The sequence below is a fragment of the Poecilia latipinna genome, unplaced genomic scaffold (genome assembly GCF_001443285.1).
Source record: "Poecilia latipinna isolate Pla-1442-1.1 unplaced genomic scaffold, P_latipinna-1.0 Scaffold777, whole genome shotgun sequence".
NCBI lineage: Eukaryota > Metazoa > Chordata > Actinopteri > Cyprinodontiformes > Poeciliidae > Poecilia > Poecilia latipinna.
This window is the reverse complement of record NW_015113393.1, coordinates 274,012-294,821: the sequence shown is the minus strand read 5'-3', so window position 1 is coordinate 294,821 and position 20,810 is coordinate 274,012. Positions and strand designations below refer to the sequence as shown.

Here is a 20,810-nt window from a genome sequence, read left to right as displayed (position 1 = left end):
CTCCGTGCCCTTTCAGATAAACACATACAGTCGCTCTCCATCTGTCTGCTGGGAAGGAAGTGCCGTTTCTTTGAAGGATGTCGGTCCCATTGGCTAGACGCCGCCCCTCCCTCTCAGAGTTTCCCTTTCTCCGTCTTTCTGCTTCCATCAATGCCCATTGTGCCTGTTTACCAGATTACAGTGCACAGCGCTTTGATGGAATTAGGCCTGTTAAAGCTGGGCTTACTTTACTTCGCACACTGAAACAGGAAGAAAGATATTCAGTGTCCCGCAGTGAACTCACAACCTCAGGCCTGAAATCTGTTGCATTTTTTAATGGCAGGTGAGGAAGGCTTTTCATCTCCAAAAGGTGCTTTGAACACAGTCGATCCGTTCGGTCTTTTCAACCTCCAACAATGACGGTAATAGTTGATTTCCTCTGCCACTAATGAATGTGAATGTTTTGAAACATGAAAAAGGATCAAATACAAACTGAATTCATGAAAAGCTTAGTTTAAAAATGAGCATAAATGAACTTGATCTTGCTTTTCGCCCTGATTTAATTTTTTCCCAGGCTTCAAAAGCCATGCTTTCTGCTTGGAGGACAATCCTCAGCCCTATTTACAGTAAACGAGATTCTTTCTCCGTTCACACAGCTCAACAACTCCCAACAACACAATTAGTCAGCAGAATGTCTAACTTCCTTTTTAAATCAGCTTTACAAGCAGCTGCAGTTGTCAAACTTTGATAAAACTTTAAATGTTTTATCAGTTTGTGAAATAAAGCCCCTAAATTATCCCTACAGTTTCTTGTTGAAATCTTTAGATTTCATCAAATCAGATTAAAGAAAAAATTTAGTTTTAGAGGCTTTCAGGTTTTTAGTATGTTAAATATGTAGAGTAAACCTTCTTGTACTGAAGGACTGACAGTGACAGAAGTTACTTTACATTTAATTTTTTGGATTTATACAAAAAATACTTTTAAGAATTTTGTTGATTTGTACAGAATACAATGAAATTGACTCTCCTCTTAAGCAGTCAAACATAACAACATAAATCTAAAAAATATTTATCAAATAACGAAAGGGAGCAGTTAAAATGGACTTTTAATGGCCAGATTTCATGGGGTTGTAAGAAAATCAACTGAAAATAAGCCTGAAGTTTAAGTAGGACAGATGGCGTCATCCAGAAAAAATATTTTGTCACCTGTGTAACTTTAGTGCAGTTTAAGCCTCGTGATGTTATTTGATTATTTGGAGAAAAACACCCTTAAATTCCTAGGTTGGGTGCCTGTTTGTTAGGTCATCTTCTTAGACATTTCATGTGGCCTCCTATTCCTGAAATCAGCAAACGAACACTACATAAATCCTGATATGAGCTCATTTAAGCTGGATACTTTGCTATGATTTCTACATGCTGTCATCATTCAGCTTTCATTTGGGTCGTTCTTCTATAGGTTGACTTTGAACCAAGAAAACATGACACTGCACTGTCCCAGCCTGGCTGATGGTGGGACACCATGTGACTCAAAAAGATGACATCATAAACCTGAAACTCATACTGAGCCTTTTCATAGTGGGACACTCAGAAAAACACAGGCGTCATCAGCGTATTTGCAGACTTTTACGTTTTATCTCTAAATTTAAATGAAAAGAGAAAGAAATAAAAAGCTCAAAGTGGGCCGTAGTGGGACTGTGATCTGTCAGGTCGTGTTTGAGTGCATGCCAGCAGCGGTGTACGGGTGTGCTCATGTTGCCGTGGCGTTGCTGGGCTGTCGTTGGCCTTTTGTCCAGTCCTGAGTTATGTGGATCTGCATCTTCATCCCCGGCTTTGTGCTGCCCGGCTCTTCGTGCTCTCCTGTGGACCTGGCGCCCCCTCGTCCTATTTGTCGTGTTCTCTTAATCGTGGATCACAAAGCCGTGCCCCTGTGACCTCATCCAATAACGAGGAAGTTAATAGCGCTCCTCCCTTCAGCCAATCAGGGTGGAGCACCAAGATGTTTCCTACACCTTACCCAAAATATAAACGATATCAACTTGTTTTATTCTCCAGCCAGGGTTTGGAAGTGACACCAACTATTTCCCCCACAACAACAGCAGTGGTGTTAGTTGCCAGCGGCAGCAATAGCCATAGCGATGGTAGGCCATAAAGGGATCGTCAATTCAAAGGATTTTCAGGGAACAGACAGAGACAGAACGGGAATGCACTTGTGCAAGGATGCCCAGCAACATCAAGGTCACCTGAGGTTACATCCAATGATGCTGGGGTGTAAATCATGATCCTAAACCAGCTCCCAATAAAGGAGCAGATGAGCTGGTGTGTTTTACTCTGAATAAATGGACATAACCCTTCAAAGAAGAGAATGAAGTAGATGTTACAGATCTCCAAAAGACAAAAGTATTTCAGATCTAAAAGTCTTGAAAATGTACAAAACCTGATCTACTGGTTTCTGAAGCTACATTTGGTAAAACAAAAAATAAAACACAGTAAAACTTCTACCAACTTATACTATCCAAAGACTCAAAAATGTATCCACTCCAATTGGCTTGAAGTTACTTTTAGTGCCAAAAACATGATGTTGGTAATAAGCTAATTGTTGACAGAGTTTAAATTTGAGTGGAATGGAAGAACATTGCGACTGTACTGTCACTGTAGTTCAGTTCAACTTTTACAAGTAACAACCAGACTGTACAAAAATTACACTTTTAGCTTCCATTCACTTTGTTTATGTTTTATGCAACCACTGAAAGGCCTCCCAAAATTGACCCTATGCCACTTAATCATTGGAGGCGCCAGGATGGACATTGGAAGTGAGGATCCGGAGCGATGAACTGAGCGACTGAAGTTGTTTTCTAAAGTTGCTTTTGCCCGTTTATTCATGGCTTCTGCTTGTTTGAGTCGAGCTAATTTTGAGCGTAACACACCTGGTTGGAGCTCATAGGCGGCGGTGTTTACGGAAGCTTGAAACAGCTTTACAGTCAGTTTCTAATCACTGTCCAGCATTACGGTGAGTTATAGGCAAACAGGATTCTCCATAGATTTTTAATAAATCAGAAAAGTTGAGATTTTTCCTGAGTAACTTGGCAATTCAGAAGTCTAATGGGTTCAGGATTTAATCAATTGCTAAACTCAAACATCTCCCTACTATGTTTTATGTGTAAAAATATGAGACCTGCAGGTGCTTTCATTCACTGTTACTTTGTTTTCACAACGGTTTTCTAATTCTGATAAGTTGTTTGAGAAAATGTGCTGTATTTTGGTAATGCTGGTCAGAACAGGAGTAAAAATTGCAACGTTTACTTGAATCTTGCCCTTGTAAATTGCAGGCAGTAATTTTTGGGAGTTCAACAGTTTATCCACTTGAGGAATTAAACGATTGCACAATTGGACGGTGTGTGAAACTCAAACACCCTCCAACCAATTTCTTCTATTGAATGGTTTAAAAACAAACATCAGTTGCTCCATATATTTACTTTATATTCTAAATGGAGTGAGTGACAAGTGTTACTACACCATTAAGTGTGAGGTATTTGCTATGAAAATCTGTTTTGTTTGGACAGTTTGGCTATTTTCAGATGCTAATGGGCCGTACGAATGCCCAGGTATTTCAAACATAGAAGCAAAAGTTACATCAGACATGTCAAGTTTCTTCAGGTTTTCTTTTTTAACAGGGTAGCATTCCACATCATTAACTCAAAACGTCTCTCTCTGACTGCTAGGTGATTTATCGAACCCTCCCAAAGTGGCAGTCGCTGGATCCGTTCGGGTTGGAGGGCCAGCAGCAGCTGAGGGTGACCAACATCCGGATCCGGCTGCTGAAGCACCAGCCGTGCCCCTGCCAGGTCAAAGGTCTCGCCTCTACAAGAAAACCTCTTCCTGTTCAGCACTTTGCCATCTACGACCTGATAGTGAAAGGAAGCTGCTTCTGCAACGGCCACGCCGAGCAGTGCGTCCCTGCGCCCAAATACCAGCCCACCAGAGACCGGACCAACCACGTGGTAAGAGCAGAAACGCCTGGGAAGTTTGATCCAAACTGCAGGTTCTTGACAATTTGGCTAAAAAAGTTTATAGATATAAACAAATGCAAATTTTAGCTTTTTCTAGGGTGTTTTTTTTTATCTTGAATTTTCACATCAGACTGGCAACTATTAGTATTATTTACTATTTATATATTACATTAGAAACTATGGCTTATTTGTATTTACATTATTTTTCAGAAACATTAACTTTTGTGCTTTTGTTGCTTTAAAACTTAAAGAAAAATAAAATATTTCTTTGAAAGTGAACATAAATTTCCTTTAGTAAATATTTACAATTTTGCGCCTACAAACAATTTTTATGTAGGTTTGTAAATGTTGCAGACCCTTTTTTTTTTTTTTAAATAAACATTGGATTTAAATTTAATTAAAATGCTACAGCATGAGTTTAAACATACCATTTAAGCCTCTTTAGACAGAGCCAGGTTGTTTTGGATTGTTTTTTTTACTTAAATAACCAAATCTTCATTTTAAAAACTGCCTTACACAATTATTCAGATCATCTTTGTCTGATATTTTAACTTGTTTTGAAACACGAATGTCTGACAAAGAAAAAACAGAATAAATCAGTAAAGAGGAACTGTATGCAAAGCATGGCTGTGACCTATAATTTACTATGTTTACGGCTTCTGATGGACATTTTTTAGGCACTAATAACTACGTCCAAAAGCCTTTTAGGTAAAACCGTATGTCCAGTAATAACCGGACATAACTGGCTGAATAATCAAATTTTGTGAGCTCATTCTTTTCCTGAATTCTTCTCTGAAAAATATTTAGTGAAACTTTTTATTTCTACTAGTAATCACCTCTCTAATGCTAGTAAACTTGTTTTGTTTAGACAAAATGACACATTTTTCCAGTCTTTGATCGTTATCTGGCAGTAATCACACCCTGTAGACGATTTTCTTGTTTCGGTGAAATCAAGATGTTAGGACCAGACATCTTAAGAACAGTTTAGTTTCTTTGTGTCGACTGTTTTGTTTATAACATTTGAGGAGGGGTCACCTTTCCGTCTTGGTCAGATAAACATCTGTTTATAGCAGAGTCAGGAGACGGACGTTTGTGTTTGTTGATGAAAGTGTGAATCGGCAATGTTTTGGCTTGAGTGTGTCATGGTGGAGAGCTTATCGATAAATCTCCACAAACACAAATTTAAGACACACAACCCGTTTGTTTTTCTGAAACGAGAAAAACTGTGGTGGTATTTCTCAAGATAAACAATATCACTGCGTCGACCGTTAGGCTTAAATTTCTCTTCAGACTGCTAACAAAATAAACGTTTGTGATACAAATCGTGTGTTTTTACTTTTATAGAATGCAAACAACAGTTATTTCAGCTGAATGCGAAAGTCATCAGTTAATAGCACTGAGACGGCAGAGGTAATCTGCTTTTATATTGCTGGATTTCAGGGCTGCATTTGTCACAGTTGATAGTGTTTAATACAATGAAAAAGTGGGAGGAAATATAATCTGTGGCCACTTTAACTCTGATATATACTTCAAATTTTACTATCAAAAACCTCACCTGAAGTCAGAATATCCAACTTCAAAATCCAATAAAATAACTTATAACAGTGTGTAATAGTTGCAGAAGTAACTTAATAATTAGCTATTTTAGTTTATATCTTATTAAATTAGCTGCAGTGATAGTACTGCACAAGATATGTTAGCAAATATGCTGCTTTAATATTTAAAAACATAAATATGGAGATAAATTTCTCCATATTTATAGAGAAAAGTGTGTTTTGTCATTTTAGATGCTAGAGTCACAATCAGACTCTGTTTACGACTTTGACTTGTTAAATTAGCATCTGTAGATATTGTTAGCATTTAGCTTAGACTGCTAAAGAGCATGTATTGCCTCTTCATGCTAACTTAGCTTAGCTGCTATAGAGTCACAATCAGACTGAGTTTTTCACTTGTTAAATTAGAGCAGCGTTTCCCAACCCTGATCCTCAAGGCACACTGTCCTACATATTTTAGAGGTTTCCTTGCTTTAATGTGCCTGATTCAGCTGATTGCAGTTCAACAAACGCCTGTTAATCAGTGATCGATTGAAATCAGCTGGGCTGAAGGAAAGAAATACCTAAAACATGCAGGCCAGTGTGCCTTGAGGACCAGGGTTGGGAAACACTGAATTACAGAATCATTTCCATAAGATAGTTCTGACCTGAAAAGCAAGTAAACACATCAGCTTCAGTTAATTAGCATCTGGAGATATTGTTAGCATTTAGCACAGACTGCTAAAGAGCATCTACTGCTTCTCAGAGTATATAAGTTTGAATTATAAGAACAGATAACTTCTTAGGTTTCCCCAAAATATTGAAGGATGTATCTTTGCTACTTTGGTTAAGCTATCTGACATGCTAGTACACTAGCCGCTAACAACAATTAAACCTAATTAACCAAAATGTTTGACTGGCACTTTGATGAAAACTAAATTTGAACTTTTTCTGATGTTTTAAATTTAAATGCAATAAGCACATTGTTCATAGTTCCTTGTATCATTAATTAGTCAATCTGTTATTTACTCAAAGACACCACAGCCCAACATACCAGACGCAGCAACTAAAACGTTTTCATCTCTGAATCGGAAATAGAGCAAAACATTTTTGGGATATTTTACATGATAAATACACAGGACGATTCATGTGTTTCCTTTGAGACTAAAGCTGCTGATATCTGATTTATTGGGCACAACCCTTTAAATCTGAAAATCTGACTATTGCCATGCCAAGAAATTCCAAGAAGCTCTTTGGTTTTCACAAGGATTTCCTTCCTTTGAGGGCAGAAAATCTGGCCTCTAAACCACAAGACTCAAAAACCCTGCTCTGCTTGTCAATATAACTCCAGTCATAGAAATACTCATTATTTGCCTTTTCACAGAAATGTGTCTTACCCGATTTAATATTTTTAATTTTAAATAGTCTTTTCCTTGCCTTACTACGTTTGCAACGTGCGCCATCCAGGTCCAGTCGGTAAACACGGACAGGTTATATAAATACCTTTTCCTGCCTATCAGCAGTTTGCTTTGTGCCTCCATGTTAGCAGACAGCTGCTGGTTCTGGCAAAACCCAAACAAGCAGAGCAGCACCAGACATGAGATGTGAGTAGAGATTAAAGCTAACCCCAGGAAGGACAAAATAGGGTCGCGTGTTTATTCATTTTTAATTTTTTCAATATAAATTTGAAGTCTTTGAAATTGGCCTTTTCATGTTGACTTTACTCACATCTGTGCCTGTTTTTGTCCATCTAAAGTATTCTTAGGAATGCAGTGTTTTGTCTTCCCCAAGTGTGAGCTGCTGTGCAGTAATCAGCAGAGAAAGTTTCCCCGGCAGTCATTACTGCTCAGACACGAAGACGAAAAGAGCTCGTTTGTTTGTTGTCCCTCCACAGGGGTTTTGCGGTTCAGGGTGATTACACTGTCTGATGGCTGGCCACAAAGCCAACACACACTCTGTGACATCCACGGTCTGCTACTGTTGCATTACCAGCAATTAGTCCACTAATTGAGAGTAGCTGCTTCTGAATCCATGCGCCTTTCTTTTCATGTCAGTTTCTGAACGTTCCAACTTTGTAATATTCACACATTTTTAGTTGAAACTTTTCGTGTGAAATCTGACTCATTTGATCGTAATCTGTGGGTTTGTCCGTGTTTCTTTTGTAAAAACTTAACTTCAAACGTACTGCTTCGCCTTCTTTGCCACACCCACCAAACTCAACATTTACACTCACACGTGAAAATGGCTGCAAACAGATGTGAAATTATACAACCGTACATCTTTGAAAAGCAGAAGTGAAACCTCCCGCACAACCAACAAGAATGCAGCAAGTGATTTCAGGATGTTAAGTCAACAACAAAACACTTGCCTTTTCCAGCAGCCATTGTACAGCACATATAGTGGTGAAACCAGCTGACAAAGCATGCTGGAGCTCAGCTTGGGTTGCTAGGTAACGGCTGATCTCCTCTGGTGTTGCTAGGTGACGGGTTGGGCCTGCTGGTTTGTGACGTTATATTCCAGAGGTTTTTGAAATGGCTTGTTTTCCAGACACCAAAAAAAAACATTATTTCATGTTTTAAGAACCTAAGCTGTTTATAGAAGCAGTAGAAGCTCAAAAGAAAGCATAAAAACAAGGGGAAAAAAATTAATTTTGCAGAATAGACCCCCTTTAGATGTTGAACTTAAAGGCGAAAATGAGGAAAAGTTCCATGTTTGCAAAGTACTGTTGACTTTACACAACTGGGCGTGTGCAGCTTTCAATGTGTACATGAGTTAACTATCCCTTATCACAGGATGGGAAATGTGAAATGGGCTTAAATACCAGCTGTCTGCCCTTTTCTCCTTCACGTCTTCCTCTTCTTTCTGGCCTCCCTCTCCAGCAGTTCATCACTTCTCCATTTTTGTGAAACGTGTCATCAGGTCTCCGGCCTCTTGCTCGACTGGCCCTCTCATTTGTGCGACCGCTCCCCCCTGTCAGTGTGAGTGAAATGTGTGTAAAAGCGAGTGTATGGTGCTGGTTCATGCATAGGGCGTGTTGTTTACGACCCGCTCCTATAGCGTGTGTTTAAGGCTGCTCTCAGATCAGCGTATCGCGCATCAGTCGCCGTGGGAAACAGACGCAACACTCGATCTGCGTTCTGCAGCTTTGGCAGGCTTGTGTGCGCGTTGATTAGTGCCTACCTAATCATTGTATAATTGTGTGTCCTACATTACAGTTGCACAGTGTAACGCAAACAAATAAAGAGCTTCCTCAGACGCTTCGACCCCTCTCCCCCCATCATTATCCAGCATGCATGGCATTCCAGCTCAAAGGAATGACAAGGAGATTGTTATTGTGCTCTCTGCACTGCATACTTTTACTCTTCTCATACACACACACTTATAAACGCACACACAGGCCTTTCAGAGCAGCGGCCTGTTTTTATTTCCAGCATTGAAGCAAAAATAATCACCAGTCTGTCGCTAATTTTAGGAGAGAAATGTTAATGGAGGGAAAATGTGATGATTGTGATGAAGGAAAAAAATGGCAGGATTTGGAAAATAAGGACAGCTCATCCATTTACAGTATGACACAACGGCCTTTGTAGTTAGAATTAAAAAAAAGAGTACTTTTTCAATTTCTGAGTTTTTCTTTGGCAAAAATGTATTTTCCATCTGCAATGTCCCTCTATGAGATCAAGTGATGATGCATTCAAGTTGTGTTTTTTCTTTCCCATTCCTCCTGGAAACATAACCTTTGCTGTGCAAACGAACATGTGGTTTGATGTTATTTTGATTTACAAACTGACCAATATCGTCTTGAGGATAAGCAGCAGAGCCTCCGTTTCTGCGCCTGATTTAAACTGAATTGTTTTAAGAAGTGCTTTAAATTGTTTTCACATTTGAGAAACTGATCATCTTCTGCCCCAAAAATCCAAAACTAATTCTGTCTTATGTATCTCAATCACCACTACATGTCTATTTAAATATACTGTATTTTTCTATGTTAGTAGCTTTAAAATTGCTTTCTTCTCATCTTAACATTGCAGGACTTTTTCAGTTGTGATAATATTTGTAAGAAGGGAAACTTACATGGAAATTCAGTTTTTTGTGTCATTATTTAGCATTCAACTTTTTATTGCAGGTTCATGGGAAGTGTGTGTGCAGACACAACACTGCAGGAGATCACTGCGAGCGCTGCGCTCCTCTTTACAACGACCGACCCTGGCAGCCCGCCGACGGACTGACAGGCGCGCCGCACGAATGTCGCAGTAAGCTGGACAAACATGTGTAATTCACTAAAAACTACTGTGATGTTTGATTGCTATTGGTCTGCAAAATGTCAAAGAATTTAATTTTAAACCAGAATAATTGACTGTTGATTGATTGGCATTTAAAATGTGTCCAGCTGTTTGTATATCTGAAATCCAATCACTGAATGCGCAGTAATTTAGCACTACTGATAGCAACGCTCTTGAAGAAACTAAAAGATATTTTCAGTGTCAGTAGAGAGTCTGAAGAAGCAACTTTCACTGCAAAAACACAAAATCTTAGCAAGTATTTTTGGTCTGGTTTCTAGTGCAAATGCCTTAGTTCACTTGAAATAAGACAAAACTAACTTAAATGTAATGTTCGATGAAAAAGTACTAGTTCCACTGGCAGATTGTTTCACTTACAAGACACTTTTCATCAATATTAAAGAATAATTGATTTAAAACAACATCCTATATCTTGCTGACAAGTTACTTTTGGGTTACTTTATCTTTTTTCAGGTGAAATAAAATATTTGCATGAGAAACTAGACCAAAATTAATTGATAAAATTGTGGGGGGTTTCTACAGCATGTTGAGACATGCCTGCAACGAGAGAGAGCAGCACTTTCAGCAGACAATAAGAAGGCTGAATGTCTTAAAGTAAAGTTGCTCCATCTTAAAATATTAAAATCTGCTTTATTCTGGCTATTCAAATCCTGTTTTACAACACATTACAAAAGTCTAAAATCTCTTAGCGGAAGCAGGAACAATCTTAATGTTTGACCAGGAAGTTGTTACATAACAAAGCCAAATATAAATATTGTTGAATTCTTTTATTTCCCCTCCAGAGTGCAAGTGCAACGGACACGCTCAGAGCTGCCGTTTCGATTGGACGGCGTGGAGCGACTCCGGCCAGCGAAGCGGCGGCGTCTGCGACTGTCTGCACAACACAGAGGGACGTCAGTGTGAGAAATGCAAAGCTGGCTTCTTCAGAGACCCACAGCGGCCTCACGCAGCTCCAGACTCATGCAAACGTAAGAGTCACTATCAAAACGCTGGCATAACAACTTCATAAACACCGCAAATTTTTATCTAGGATGAATTTGTTCCAGTTGTTTTGAAAAAGTTTGACTTTTGTCTCTGTAGACCATAAGATAGTTTCCATTCCTTAGACCAGGGGTTGTTTTCGTTTTGGGCCAAATCAAGATCATGAATGCTCTTAAAGGGCCGGTTGTTGCAGAATATATTGATAAAACCTGATCACAAACTGTTAAAATATCAATAAATTCTTAAAATTAAATAATATTAACGAACATCTTTTCAGTCCCTCCAGGATTTTGTGATACTTTTTGTGATTTTTTTTTTGCAATAAAAATCAAAGTTTTTGTGGTACTAATTTGGAAATATTTGCACTTATTTATGACGATAAAAGGGACATTTTATGCAGATCATGGACTGGATTCTGATATCAAATAAGGCTGAGGCAGATCTTTAGCACAAGTAAGAAAGATTTTGACAATTTTTGAGAAAAATCTTCAATAAAGTCCCAATCATGTATTAGGGTAAAAAAGTGCAGGGATTTGTTGATTTTGTGTGAATTTCCATGATAATTCTCAACAAACTGGAAGGACTGATTGATGTAATTTGACCATTTCTCATTCTCTGCAAATAAATATTAAATGTTTGCTTGTAATGTCAGAGACATGTTGTTAGTAGTTCACAGAATAAAAGAACAATGTTCATTTTACCCAAACGTAAACCTATAAAAAATAAGTAAAATCAGAGAAACTGATACATTTTAGTTGTCTCTTAATGTTTTCCAGAGCCGTAAAATATTTTGACTCTGGTCTTTAAAAAGCAAAATTTCCACATAAGCTTACATTTTGGTCCGTCTGATGATGTAACTTTTAAATATTAAGTTAATATTGTTTAGATCAAGTAAATATTTTTTACTCAAGTATTTCTACTAAAAATATGTCAAGGCAGTTCTGCTCTTAATTGAGTATAATTTTTGCATACTCTGCCTCTGCCTGTAAATATATTAGAGCAAATAGTTTTGCCAAAATGCCACAACATGAACTGGTGATTAATTACACCCTGTCTGACAAAATGTTGCTGGTGTGAATCAAAACATTAACCTCCGCTGGCACAGCGCTCATTCTGAGAAGGAACGCTGAAGGAAGGCTGCCATCGCAAGCCGGGACCTGTCGGACTGCGCTCAGTCCCGGCTGGTACCTGACTCTGAATGAGCGAGTGAGACGGTCCACACTTTATCCACTGTTAACATCGTAGTTAATCATCAGATGGCGGCATTCCTCCTTCTTGACTCAAGCTCCAACAAAAGGCTCCCGCTTGTCCACGTCGGCTTGTTTTGCCATTTTTCAGACGTGACTCAGAGCTCAGTTAGCTCGGGGATAATCATTGTCAGGGGCTGTAAAAATGTGAGGGTCGTTTCTCCTGCAGGGATGCAGGGGGTGGTGCTGCCCTCCGCTGATGAGGACGACTTAAGTAAACATGAGATAGTCATCCATAAACAGCGCGGTGGCTACATTCATCCTCTGATTATCTGTCAGATTTGACCGAGTGAGCTCATTCCTGCTGTATGTGTTTGTGTTCGTCAACGTACATCTCACTGAATTCAGAACAATCCAACAGCAGCAGACCGTTAAACAAAGAAGATGATGTTATCGAGCGGAGGAGAGATGCCGGAAAAGTCCCAGTGTGCACGTTGTAGAGATGATATCTCTGTGCTGCAGACGCACAGCGGCTCTACAGCAGAACCCAGGCTCAGTTTCAGATGTAGATCCACATTTAAAGAATAGAAACAATATGTATGTATGGATGTATGTATGGATGGATGGATGGATGGATGGATGGATGGATGGATGGATGGATGGATGGATGGATGAAATGTTGGATAGATGATGGATGGATGGCCAGTAAATCTGCCCCACTTCGACAGATAATTTGATATTTTCTATCGTTGCTTTTTGCTTTTCTTCCACTTTCTGACCCGCCATCTTGCTCCCATTAAGATACATCCAGAAACTAATGTTGCCAAAACTTAATTTTACTCCATCTTTAATTTGGCACATCAGAAAAATGAATCTCATGGACAAGACTGAGTCCAAAATATCTGGAAAAGTTGACGACGGCCTTGTGCCTCTAACCAAAGGAGAAAATGGACGTTGAACTTCACAAAACAGTTCAGGTTTCAAATCCTCCTCACAAATCGAATGTCTCTCTCCTGTCTGCCACATAACACTGATCTGTCGGCCAGTGGCAGTGATGACTAATGGACTGCACATGAACTTAAAGGTGTTTCCCATCATGTGTCTTCCTGGTATCTCTGATAAAGGTCACAGAAGCAGATTCTCCACCTTCTTTACAGCAGCTGTAACCATGTCAGAACTGAATCTTACTGATTATATTGGCTGCATCATCTCACCTGTGTGGCTGATTGATTGGGGGGAAAAGCAGCGTGTGCATGCCTCAAAACAACCCTAAGATGAAGGTATATAGATTGTGCAATCCGACTGACAAAAAGAGGAATTTCCCTCCATTCTGAGGAACATTTTTATCATACCAACCTCTGAGAGGCCCTGGAAAGAAACGCACACCCAAACAGATTAACTGAAGGTAGGGTTACAGCTGGAGATTACCGTCTGTGTCTAGTCATGTCACGCTCATTAAGTGTCCATTGTCTATCTACACACACACACACACATCCACTCAATCTCCATGTTTTCGTTAATTCACAGTCCCATCAGGAAGCGCACGTGTTGGGGCTTTGGCTCCAACCAAGGCATGATCTGTTAAATATTACCAGGCTGTGCACAACAACACAACACAGATGTCACCTTGTGTGCCTGTTGGGTATACAGAGGTGATATCTTTATGATTTTATGGATACTGTAGTCAGCCCGGTTTTAAGATAAGTTTATCTTATCTTTGCAGTGGTGGATGGTTGATCTGAATGACTGTCCGGTTTGATTTTAAGACAAATGTGACATCGTTCAAAAGAAGGCACTGATGCTGTGGTTCATTAGCTACAACCAATCAGATGGCATCAACTGAGTGTGGCGTTGTTGCTGGAGTTTCAGAAATTTCTGTAAACCTCACAGGTTTGGGAAAAAAAAAGAAATCATCCATATGTGTTGCTGATGTCAGAGGTCAAATGGATGGGAATACCTTGAACCTTGAAGCAGATGGGGAGTGAAAGACCTCAAAAGGTCAGTTAAAAACAGACTGTAACCTACAGATGAACCAGTAACCCCTCAATCCAGCTCTACCTCCATCGTTCTGCTTCTTGTAACCAACAGCCTAAGATCCTTGAATTTCTTAACTTGAGATATAAAGTCATTCACAACTCGGAAAACCATTAGAGTGCCTGACTCTCATCTAGGTTGCTTCACAATTAGTGTACGCAGAAACATGGCTTGAAGACCAACAAGGTAGTATAGTCAATTTCAGACGTTGACATTCCCAAAATATATAACCTTCTCTCCATAACACCACAGAAACATGGGGCATCTCTGGAGGAACGAAGACCAAACCAAGCTCCTCTGCTTTTAGAGCATTTGGACATATTTCTGGTTACACAGAAATGACACAGATCACCAAAAAATTACTGCAGCGCCCCAATACTTTGGTAAAGTTTTCTCAAGATCTGCGAAACATATGTGGACTGGACAATTAAATCTCTATGATCCATCAAAAACCAGATTACTGCTAATTTCAAGGTTTGACAGATATCAACGAGGCTCTACCGTTGCAAGTTTCTCCCAGAGAACTTGCTAAACTCGGTGGTTGTGGCGCTTGGCAGTCATTCATCCAGCGGCCCGTCGTGTTTTTGAGTTAAAAAATGTTGAAGTTGACAAGAAATTTGAAAATATCACTTGGTAATTATGTGCGATTGAAAGATTGGAAGAACAACACCTGAACATTAACTATAAAGTTTTAAAAATACAAACATTTTAAAGAAACTTAAATAAATAAAGCAGTGCTAAGCCTGGTGGGGACACAAGTGAAGCCTGGTGGCCCGCCAGGCTTATAATACATTAGGGGAAACCCTGTATTGTGACCAATAGGAAAATTTAGCTGCAGTAGCCACATTTCAACCCAAAGAGGGAAGCACTAACACTTTTTTTTAACCAAGCATTGCAGAATTGAGCAGGTTTAAATGAAAAAGTCCCAACTTGCACAGTAAAATAAAGTTAGTACCCCCAAGGACCAATTTATACAGCTTATCTGGAGTTTAGTTACTCTTTAAAAGTAACACGGTTACAACAACCAAACACAAATTTCCCCCAATTTTAGTGCAACAAAAGCCTTCTAGGTTTACAGCAGAAGACCCGTTCCTACCAAGGCAACGACAATCAACTTTTACGGAGAGAAACTGCCTCAGAAACCCGTCTTCATGTCCCTTTCTCCAGGCTCCAGATAAGAACAGGTTTATGCAGCAGGCCTGGCATCCTCTATGCTCCCACAAAATCCCAGCACACAGAAGCTTTTCTCAAACTGCCAGTAAAAACCTGAGTGGACGTCACAATGTTGACGTAAAAATATTGCTTTTGGAGTTTGTTTAAAGAACACCATATCACAGCACAATTAGGCGACACCAGGGAAAGAGAGGGAGAGTTGTAATGTTTGTGTAGAGTTTTTGCCCTTGGACAAAAGTTGGCTGGTATTTAGGTTTTGGACAGACACTCAGAAAGCTTTTTTCAGTTCGAAGAAAGCAGTTTGTGTTTGTGATGGTTATCATGTCATAAAAAATGAACTACAAACACTTGTTGGATAAGAAAACGATAGAGAGCTTTGTCTCCTACCACACCAGGCAAACAATAGTGCAACTGTTGAATGATAAAACGTCCAACTGCTGGTCGTAAATTATTATAATGCGGTCAAAAGACCTTCAGACTTTGTATTTAGCGCCAAGTTGTTGCAAATAAACATATTTTTGTACCATTATAACCATTTTTGCTCTAGATTTAGATTCTGTCATAGTCTTTTCATCAAAATTTATCGAACTTTTCTAATTTTTCAGCATGCAGCTGCCATCCAATGGGCTCCATGCCTTTTCACGTCACCGACGGCTCTCTGTGCGACCCTTCCAACGGAAACTGCATTTGTAAACCTGGCGTCGGCGGAGCGCAGTGTGACAGGTGCATGGTGGGATACTGGGGCTTTCATGAGTATGGCTGTCGCCCATGTGACTGTGCAGGAGACTGCGACCCGTTTACTGGGGACTGCATGTATGGGTAAGTAAAAAAAGACGAAAATCAGCATATTCGTGTGTTAGAATGGTCTAGTCAAAGGCCAGATCTACAATCCAATCAGTGATAAAGCTTTAAATTGATGTTCAGACAATCCAACATGACTGAGCAGACGAATTGCTCAATTTAAATGCTGTGAATGGAAAAACACAATTTAAACAAATTCTACAAAATGTTCTAATAAAAAACCCAGTTAAACATCCAACCAGAATTATAACAGAAGCATATTGATGGCTACACTGTAAAATGTCCGTATAATTTACTGTGAATTACTGGCAGCAGGGATAACAGCTGTATTCTTTACAGTAACCTTCATGTAATTTAATTTTATTACAGCTTTACTGTAACTATAGCAATTTTACTGTGATTTTGTTAGTCTTATTGTAATCCTATTACAATTTTACTATTGTTGTAGTGAAATATTCAGATTTTGTTACAGTCTTACTGCAACTACTACAATTTTACTGTTATTCTAATACAGTTTTACTGACTTGATCATAATTTTACTGTAATAGAATGAAAGTAAACAATACACATTTAACAGTGTGTGTGGTTCTGGCAGATATTTATCTAAATATTTATATCATATCTTCAACCCATACAGAAACTTTATGACATAAATTCAAACTTGTTGACCAAATTCTAGTTTCTTAAAGTTTTATCTAACCAAATGCCAGCTGGCATGAAGTAACATTCTCACTTGAACTTTACATTTGGAGATTTTCAGGGCGCTACCACCTAAATTTTCCGGCTGTATAGATTCATTTTTAAATGTGTGATATCCTATTGCAGCTCCGATCTGGAAATATACAGCCTGGATGGAAACTCAAGTGAACCAGTCAGGATCTTCAGCCCACATGAACTATTTTCTGCTCTCCACTACTCAGGTGAGATTCATCCTTTCACAACAGTCCAGTGAATCAGACATGAACATTTACTCCATAGAAGCTTTCAGATAGATGAGAGAATGAAAAATGCTCCTTTTCTCATCAGTGACTCCCTGTAAGCTGCAGCATTTACAGCCACATTCCTCACTGGCAGGACATACGCTGTCCAAGACCTCACAGCAACATGCCACGCATGCAAGTTATTTGATTATGTTACAAATTAGTGCCTGTGTCTGTTCCCTGCAGAAAAGTGCGAGTGCAAAGAGCAAACGCTGACCAACAGTAAACTCTTCTGCACCATGAACTATGCATATGGTAAGAACTCAAGCATCCACCTCTGACCCGTCATCAGGGTCCAAACACAGCCACAAGTTAAATTATTCAATACGCGAATGTAAATTAATGCTAGCGCTGCGGCTGACAATTAATTGGTTAAAAGCCTTAATATTAGGTAACATGCAAACAAATTCATTCAGTTCAATAAAATAAACATTTTACTGCATAGAATTCAATAATACAGCATTCTTTGGTGAATTCGAAGATAAAATTACAGAAGTTAAGGAGTTTTGAGAAAAACATTTACAAATGTGGTTTCATCTTAAATGCAAAATGTATTTTGTACAGTTTTGACTTAATTATTGCAGTGAATTTGTTTTCTTTTTGCAAATTACCTTTTTTAAGTCTGTATATTCCAGTTAACAATTACTAAATTAGTTGATGATTATTTCTATAATTGATTCATTGTTTTAGCCCTAATTAGGTTTACTGGTAAAAAATACATTTGTTTGGGTGTCTGGAATTACCAAATCACACAAAAACAGCTTAAATGTTCACATAAGGACATTTAGGGTGAGGCAGAACAATTCAGATACCTGGATTGTTTGATTATTTGTTAAGAATACAGAGATTATTGTCCTGAAAGAAGATAGAAAATGTCTGAGATATAACTGGAAGTAACTGGAAATCAATCTACAATCTATCTATAAATGTGAAAGAAGAGAGCAGGAATACCTTCTTTAATAGATATGCCAGTATTTAAGTCTGACAAAGCAGACAGACAAATGCAAGAATACAAGTTTTAAAGTTTAAATGAATCTCAAAGCACACTGTGCTAAACATCGCAGACTCATCAGCATAGAAGTTAATCAGTCTTAATACATTTGATAACAGATCAGCTCTCTCAACTTTCCACCTGCATCTTTATATATTAGTGATTAGCACATGCAGTAAATTTCAGTATTTTAACTTTACAAACCCGGTTTAATGTAAAAAAAAATTATGGTGACTTTTAGCCATTTCCATTCACTACTATTATTATGTTTTACAAAACCAATGTATCTATTACATATTTTAATTTAAAGGGTTCTGGTGGGAGTTATTTAAAGAACTTGGAGCAGAAACAATATTTCCTATCTGAATGCAGCCAGAATTAGCTATTGAAGTTACATTTTTGTCTCAAATGTTCATTTTCTGAGGTGAATTATAGGAAGAGCGCCTTTAAATCGCTTAAAAACTAAATTATCTTAGTTTATTTTTTTGCCACAAGAGGTGTTAACAATTTCAGTTTAAGTTAAAATTACACATTTTCAATTTATGCCTTCAAAAAAATATTCTTTTGTCATTTTGTAACAGCTGCAGCAAGTAGAAGCTACTTTTATTGGATTCCCTCTGATGTGGTAAAACTATGGGTTTTACTGAATTGTTTGTTTTTACAGACATTATTTGATGCTGCTTGTGTTTTCAATTTACTTCACAGTTCCCTTTTATGATGCCAGTTTGCTTTTTAACTTCTAAACTTGAAATGCAGTGATTTATTTTTCAATTGCTTGGTCAAGACCCATAAATTAAATGATCTAGTGTTTAAACTCACACTAGTTTCTACTAACTGTTGTGTTAATATCTTCATATATTTCATTTAAAGCCATGTATTCCCTTACTTTACTCAAGTTAAGATTGAAATATTTGTTTGAGAAAGCAGAACAGTCCTGACTCTGGAGTTTGTATTTTGCTTTCAGCATCTGTTTTCTCCTTCTTGACCTTCAGTGCTAAAGGTGAAAGTGCTGTCGGCCCACGATAAAGGCTCCCACGCCGAGGTGGAGGCCAAAGTTCAAAAGGTCCTCAGCCACAACACCAAGCTGAAGATACATAGAGGCCAGGTCACGCTTTACCCCGAGTCCTGGACGACGCGGGGCTGCACCTGCCCCATCCTGAACCCAGGTCAGACTCGAGATCCGCAGTTTACAGCAAGATGCAAAAGCACTCATTTAGTTTTTCACAAACTAAAACTGTCAATTCAATGCACTTAATTGGGATTTTTTTTGTGATAAAATGAACATATGCCAGGAAAGTGGAATGAAAACTTTAGATTTAGCTTCTTCGATTGAAAGAATGTGGCGTCCCTCTGATCAACAGTTCTACCCAACTCTAAATAAATACAAAAATCTGTTTAAAATTATTTCATTAGTTAATTAAAAATGCTTTACGAACTACACTTGGTTGAAAGAGATCTAAAAAAGGAAAGCATCACACCACGATCTAAGAAAAAAAGAAGAAATTCAAGTATAGGAATGATGACCTAGTCAAAGTCTGGACTTTACTCCCATTGAGATGTTTGTTCATTGCTTTAAAAAAAAACCTCCAGTGTGTTTGAATTAAAAAAATTCTGCAAAGAATTGTGGGTAAATTCGCCTGCAATGACATAAAGGAGTCATTTCACATCACTTGATGGTTTCTGCTGCAGAACGGTACAAACAATTATTGGGTTTAAGGAGCAGATACTGTTTACATATGAGGTTGAAAAAATTTAAGCTTTTAAAGACTTTTTTAACTGTGTTATCCAACAGGTGTGGAGTACTTAGTGGCGGGTCACTTGGACCGTAAGCAGGGTCAGCTCCTGGTCAACATGAAGAGCTTCGTTAAGCCGTGGAAGGCCAGTTTGGGTCGCAAAGTCCTCACGCTGCTAAAGAAAGACTGCAACTGGTAGACGGAAACAGAGTGGAGAGTTTCTAGTTTCCTGCTTTTGCTGTTGGAGCAGCTTTTGAGGGACTGAACTGCGATGAACGAATCCCTCAATCTCTCTGCTGTTGTCTACCGACAGCATAATACCACTGCTGGAGGTATTTTTATTAAGAAATGTCTCCCTTGCACCTGTGCAAACTTCCTCTTGAGTGATTATGTTCGAGTACAAGTGGATTTCACCAGAAGTGCAGAACTGCTCTTCCTCCTCTGCAGCACTTTAGCCTAAGATGGACCAAGCCAACGCGGATGCACTAAGAAGAAGAGGAGGAGAAGAAGAAGCAGCAGCAGCGCCTGGAGTGGACGCAGTACATCTCCACATCGTGGAGCGACGCCGAGCAAGCCATAAAAACCACGACAGGTGGTTAAATCCTCGCCAGTCCAGGTGTGTCTGTGATGAAACCAGAGCAAATGGAGACCTGAATGTATTTCCCCCCGGCTGAGGCTGAGTGAGGCTCAGTCCAACTCTGACGTTTTAGGTTATAAACCAACTAACGTTTGCATCGCAGCATAATGTGATTCATTTCATATTAATATGCCCTTTTGGACTCAAAATGCTCTTATTCTTTCCTCCTTTATGCCCATGTACAGTATTATTTGTATATATCTCTATAAATATTGTCGCTCACCTCTTTGTTTTTTGTTTATGGTTATATTAAAGGATAAATCCAGCCTATTACAAGTTTGGTCTAACTCTTGTATTTCAGCAGATTAAAAAGCACCTCAATAAACACTTCAGCAGCACAAACTTACAGAAGAAAAAATAAGTTAAAAAACAACTTTCAGTTAAAATGTTTCCATATTTTTATTGTTAAAAGCAACTGTTTTATTATTAGATCAGTAGATTTTTTATATTTTAAATTTCAGAAATGTATTTATTCATT

At 38.6% G+C, this 20,810-nt stretch overlaps 1 protein-coding gene across 1 annotated transcript in view; it reads left to right on the top strand.

Annotated features, from left to right (window-relative positions):
* Window positions 1-20,602, top strand: part of ntn4 (netrin 4) — a 32,703-nt gene extending 12,101 nt beyond the window's left edge. The window contains exons 3-10 of the mRNA XM_015046388.1: window positions 3,698-3,976; window positions 9,641-9,767; window positions 10,598-10,783; window positions 15,796-16,009; window positions 16,817-16,911; window positions 17,158-17,226; window positions 18,955-19,128; window positions 19,755-20,602. Of these exons, the coding sequence (XP_014901874.1) occupies window positions 3,698-3,976; window positions 9,641-9,767; window positions 10,598-10,783; window positions 15,796-16,009; window positions 16,817-16,911; window positions 17,158-17,226; window positions 18,955-19,128; window positions 19,755-19,894 (1,284 nt within the window). The 3' untranslated portion in view covers window positions 19,895-20,602. The remainder of the gene's footprint in view (window positions 1-3,697; window positions 3,977-9,640; window positions 9,768-10,597; window positions 10,784-15,795; window positions 16,010-16,816; window positions 16,912-17,157; window positions 17,227-18,954; window positions 19,129-19,754) is intronic.
* The last annotated feature ends 208 nt before the right edge of the window (window positions 20,603-20,810 follow it).